This window comes from Humulus lupulus, chromosome 4, assembly GCF_963169125.1.
Source record: "Humulus lupulus chromosome 4, drHumLupu1.1, whole genome shotgun sequence".
NCBI lineage: Eukaryota > Viridiplantae > Streptophyta > Magnoliopsida > Rosales > Cannabaceae > Humulus > Humulus lupulus.
Window position 1 is genome coordinate 242647821 of NC_084796.1, and position 5933 is coordinate 242653753.

General features: G+C 31.7%; 1 protein-coding gene across 2 annotated transcripts; it reads left to right on the top strand.

Moving 5' to 3' along the window:
• Window positions 1–1179: 1179 nt before the first annotated feature.
• Window positions 1180–5345, top strand: LOC133831461 (AP2-like ethylene-responsive transcription factor At2g41710). 2 transcript variants are annotated; one of them, XM_062261763.1, is made up of 9 exons: window positions 1180–2015; window positions 2410–2492; window positions 2642–2650; window positions 2764–2852; window positions 3113–3186; window positions 3264–3314; window positions 3415–3476; window positions 3617–4251; window positions 4873–5345. In XM_062261763.1, the coding sequence occupies exons 1-9, from the start codon at window positions 1783–1785 to the stop codon at window positions 4924–4926; spliced, it is 1290 nt and encodes a 429-aa protein (XP_062117747.1). In that variant the 5' UTR covers window positions 1180–1782; the 3' UTR covers window positions 4927–5345. The 2 variants fall into 2 exon arrangements, with proteins under 2 accessions (XP_062117747.1, XP_062117746.1); XM_062261762.1 differs by having other exon boundaries at window positions 1187–2015; window positions 3611–4251.
• Window positions 5346–5933: the final 588 nt, after the last annotated feature.

Genomic DNA, 5933 nt, shown 5'->3' on the forward strand with positions numbered 1-5933 from the left:
GAGAAAATAGAAAAAATAGTTTTGAGTAATTTTAGAGTGTCACATCATCTCCTTAAAGTTCTCATTTATATATATATATATATATATATAGATTATACGTTGATTTTAAATTTAAGTTTCTTGCTAGTTTTAAAAAAAAAACAATTTGTTGCTAATTCACAGTAAATTATATTATATGTTTAATATGATATTATTCTAATAAGTGAGTTTAAGTTTAATTAAATTTTATTTAAGTTATATAACGTATGGTTTTATTATTTTTAAATAATTATTGTAAAATATTTCAAAAATATCATATTTTAATTTGTTTAATTATTTATTAATTTAAAACAATTATCATTGTAATATATCTGAAAAATATTATGTTTTAATTTGTTTAATTATTTATTATTTTTAAATAATTATCATGGTAAAATATCTCAAAAATATCATATTTTAATTCTTTTAATTATTTATTTTATTTTATTTAAGTTTAAGTATTTACAGACTACAGTTAAATATAAGAATATTCTGTTAAATATAAGAATATTCTGTTAAATTTAACATTAAAAAAAATAAAAAACTGTTAAAACAAAAAATTTCCATTATCTACACACTTATTATATAGAAGAGATATATTTATAATCTCTTTCTTATAAAATTACCCCAAACAAATATAATTTGGGATCAAATGTAATACTATGTATCAAATCAATACATACTATACACTTTTATTACACACTTAAATAAATCGTGTGCTAGTATATATATAATGAGTGTTGTTATTTAGCACATTAAAATATTCAATACCACATGAGGTGACACCTTATGATTAATTAGCAATACTTCATAATACTTATTACACCAATAACAATATGACACATTGTTATAATGTTAGGCACGAGAAGTGCTCATCAGCAATTCTCTATACAATATGCTAACAATCAAACATAAAAGAAGATTAAACACTTAATTAAGCTAATTAGAAGCTATAACCAACTGAATTATTTGAATATTAAGTAAGTAAATTGAAAAGTCTATCCCATTTTCTAACTTAAGTCATCATTAAACCCCATAATCATATTTATTATTAAAGAACATTTTCGAGATTGATGAATTGATAATGACAACTTTCATTTTTAACCATTTCTCACTATGACAACACCCCTATACTCATTAATAATTGAGTACGACCAGTCTAACCACAACTTTACTATATATATATATTTTTAGAGTACACATATAATTACTATGTTGAACACTTTTATCCAAAAACAAAATAATTTATAATAATTTGGTTTTAAATAAAACTAAAAAAAGTCCTGACAGGTAAACAGATGAAAGCACCGTTAGGTTTTGACATTAGGAAACATCTAGTGTTGGCCTCCACATGGCTCTCTCTCCTCGTCTCTAACTCTAACACGTAAACAAAAAAATAAAAACAAAAACATAAATTTAAAAAAATATTCAAATAAATCCAAATTACCAAAACACCCCCGGTCCCATCCTAGCCGTTACAACCCTTGCACCTTTTCGGTTTTTCTTCCACCGCCTTCTACCCTTTCGAACGCGAATAAGGGCAAATTCGTAATTTCGCATCAACTCCTCTTTCGTTCATTGTCTCTCTACTGTAGCGAGGGTACTAGTTTTTTTTTCCAACTCTTTTCACAGTGAACCCTCCATAAAACTCGAAACCGTTTCCCTCTCTCTCTCGCTGTAATTTTTTTTTCTTTTCAATTTTTTGATTTGGTTTCTCCTCTGGTTGAGTTGAATTTAGGGTTTGTTTTGTTTGGGAAGTCGATCATGGCTTCTTCTTCCTCTGATCCTGGTTTAAAGCCAGAATCTAGTTGCGGCGGCGGTGGCGGCGGTGGAGGAGGAGAGACTTCGGAGGCTGTGATTGCGAATGATCAGCTTTTGTTGTACAGAGGGCTGAAGAAAGCCAAGAAAGAGAGGGGTTGTACTGCCAAAGAGAGAATCAGTAAAATGCCTCCGTGTGCTGCTGGAAAGCGGAGCTCCATTTACCGTGGAGTTACCAGGTATGGAGAGAGCGGTTGAGAGAATTGGTCTGTTTGGTTGCTGAGAAAATGATTGAATTGAGATGGGTTTTCTCGTATTATGAGAAATGACACTGTTTTAGCTGCTCTGTTAGAGTGTTAGTGGTTTACGTTAACTTTGAATTATTATTTTTTTCAGCTTCTTTAGTGGTGTAAATGAAAAATAAGAAAATGATTACTGAGAATTTGCCTGTTTTGATTATTGAGGAAATTGTTGAACTGGATGGGGTTTTATGTTAGATGAGAAATTACACTGCTCTAGATTCTCTGTTAGAGTATGTAGTGTAAAATTTGAATTTTTTGTTAATAGTGAAAAACAAGAAGTATGGAGAACTGTAATTATGCTGATGGTATGGTTTTTCTTATGAGTATTTAGACATAGATGGACGGGTCGTTATGAAGCTCATCTTTGGGATAAAAGTACCTGGAACCAGAACCAGAATAAGAAGGGAAAGCAAGGTCTCATTCTCTCTCTCTCTCAATGAACACGCTTGTATGAGTGCCACTGTATTATAACTTGTAATTTCATTGCTGTTTATGAGAAATCTTACACTTTGTTTAAACTCTTTTTTGCATGGAATGGTTGGCCCGTTGATTCAACATTCCAGTATACTTGGGTATGTTGGTATCGTCACTTTCTTTTCCGTGTTTTTAGTTTTTCTTTTTCGAATTTGATAATTCTATGATAATATTTCACATTGACAATCATTGAATAGCATATTATTTACAGGGGCGTATGATGACGAGGAGGCTGCTGCACGAGCATATGATCTTGCTGCCTTAAAATATTGGGGTCCTGGCACTCTAATTAACTTTCCAGTGAGATAGCCGATTGCCCTTTTTTCTTATTACAAACTTTTTTTTCCTTTTCATTTGACATTTGCATCCACAATCTCTGTTGACCTTTTTATTTAATTTTATTTTTCACTTATTGATGAACTCGTTGATTCCATTCTGCTTTTGGACTTTTGCTCCTCTAGATAAATATGGATTTTTTAAAATATTAATCATAATTCTTTGAGTCAATCTGCTTAATGATTCTTAGTGGTATTCTTAAGAACGTTCAAAAACTTTTGTAGGTCACAGATTACACAAGGGATCTTGAAGAAATGCAAAATGTTTCACGAGAGGAATACCTTGCTTCTCTTCGAAGGTGTATATTTTACGTATGTCACCCTTTTTTTTTTTAGCTGAAACTATTCTATAGCTTACGTCAAATGACCTTTACAGAAAAAGTAGCGGTTTCTCAAGAGGAATCTCTAAATACCGTGGGCTTTCAAGGTGTGTTTTCAATATAAATATCACTCATTTGTGTTCTGTATACAATGTGCTGTACTCTCTTATTGTGCTCATTATTTTATTTGGTGCTGTTTTGGTACAGTCGCTGGGAACCATCATTTGGTCGTATGGCTGGATCTGAGTACCTTAATAGCATACATTATGGTAAGTGCTTACTTCTAAACTCATGGAGTTTAAAAAAAAAACTAATAAGAGCTGTTCACCACCCCTTTTTTTCCATTGAATTCTGCCCTAGGATTTGTATTTCGTGTGACATAATCGTTTCATCTCATTTAAAGGTACAGGTGATGATCTAGCAACAGATAGTGAATTTGTAGGTAGTTTATGCTTTGAAAGAAAGATAGATTTCACAAATTACATCAAGTGGTGGGGTCCAAACAAAAATCGTCAAGGAGAAAGCAGTGTTAAATCATCTGAAGATGCTAAATTTGGTTGTGCTGGAGATATTGGAGGTGAGCTTAAAACATTGGAATGGGCAGTCCAGCCTACAGAACCATACCAGATGCCTCGTTTAGGGGTGTCTCCTGAAGTAAAACAGCATAAAAGTTCAAAAGTATCTGCCTTGAGCATCTTATCGCGGTCAGCAGCCTATAAGAGTTTGCAAGAGAAAGCATCAAAAAAACAAGAAAGCAATGCAGATAACGATGAGAACAAAAACAAAAATACTATGAACAAAATGGACTATGGCAAAGCGGTTGAGAAATCTACTAATCATGATGGGGCAAGTGACAGATATGCAGCTGCATTAGGAATGAGTGGAGGATTGTCTCTGCAGAGAAATATGAATATGTTCCCATTGTCTCCTCTTTTGTCTGCGCCACTGATGACCAATTACAACACCATCGATCCATTAGTAGACCCCATCATTTGGACATCGCTTGCCCCTGTTCTTCCAGGTGGACTTTCTCGTACATCTGAGGTTGGTATTTGTCTGAATCACTGTTTTAATTTTCCTAAAATGACTGAATGAATGCATGTGATTGATACTCAAAAATACTATTATGACAATGTATGGAAATTATACTTGCTAGGCTATAGTTATGAATTAGTTTATATTTGTTATCATTTGCTTTTATCAAGTAGTGATAGTTAGTAGGAGTACATGTAGGGAGCTGGTCCTCAAAATATTGTGATTTGTGTCCTATCGATTCTCAAAGTTTTTGAAGAACTTTGAAGTTATTAGTTGGGTATATGTAGACATTATACTAAAAAACAGTGACATGGGTAGCTCAAATGGTCAGATATGTGGTTTTCTCTCACGCAGTTTGAGGTTCGAGTTCTCTTGGATACCTACATAGCAATTACTATAGTTTCATGGTCCTCAAATATTGTAGGGTTTGATAATATTGTAGGGTTTGATGGGGAGGCTAGTTCCAAAAAAATATTATGCTGGGACAATAGTTGCTCATGGTATAATATCTTGAAACTTAATATAATTTTCCTTGAAATGTTCATTAATTGGCAGGCAGGGAGGAATTCTTTAATATTCATTTTATGTACAAGTCTGCATTATAATAAAACATTGCATATGGCAATGCAGGTTACTAAGACTGAGACCAGTTCATCGTTCTCTTTATACGGGCCAGGGGAATAATGATGGCAGAGTCATTTTTGCTCTGAAAGTTGGCAAAACAGTGATATTTGCTCACTTTTTCACTCAAGGTTTTACAGTTTATGCATCACTATGCAGCAAACGGCGGCTGAAGCGGATGGAGAATTCGCATTCCTACTTGATTTGCAGGTTCGTTTTTACTTGAATATATAGTTCATCATAGAAGAAGGAAATAGTTTTGTATCTTTGTGTTTTAAATTATAATGTACAAGTTTTACTGAATCATGTTGTATTTAGCTGATATCCCTCGTTTTTTGTACATCAAGTTCGTGAACTTATAAGTTTTTTTTGTTAAATAGTTCACACAACCAAGAGAATGCACCATGCTTATACAGAGATCATGTCCTTGATAATTATGCCTTTATTTTTCCAATATTTGAGCACTCGATATGATTTTACTACCTCATTGTTTAAAATACATAACCAAATATTTTTTATTTTATTTTACATCCATTTTTCACATTACAGGCTTATTTTTTTTTCTTTATATTAATCTTTTTTATTCATTTTAAATACGAAATAACGAGAAATATATAGAAGAGTAGGGAGAGAATGAGAGGTGAGAGAGGAAAGAAATATTATTTACTTTTTCTTAAAGAATAGTAATTATTAAAATAAAATATAGAGAAGACACAAAAAAATGTAAAAGGGAAAATCTATTGGAGTGTTTTTTTGACTTTTTTTATTATTATTTTTTTTTAAATATCTTGAATATGTACTTATTTTACATTATGAGTGCTAAGTTACTTCTCTATTTTCTTTTCCTCCGTTGTTTTTTCTTTTTCTTTTTATGTTCAGACATTTCTAAATTGAAACATTTATCGGACTAATATTCTTTTATTTTCATAGGAAACATACGTTGAGTAAATATTTCAATCAACATTTCCTTTGTCTGAACAATTTTGTTATTTAACCAGCAAAATATTTAAATTTTGTTTTGTCACATTTTGCTAAAGGTAGATGTATAATTCTAAATATTCTTTACGATA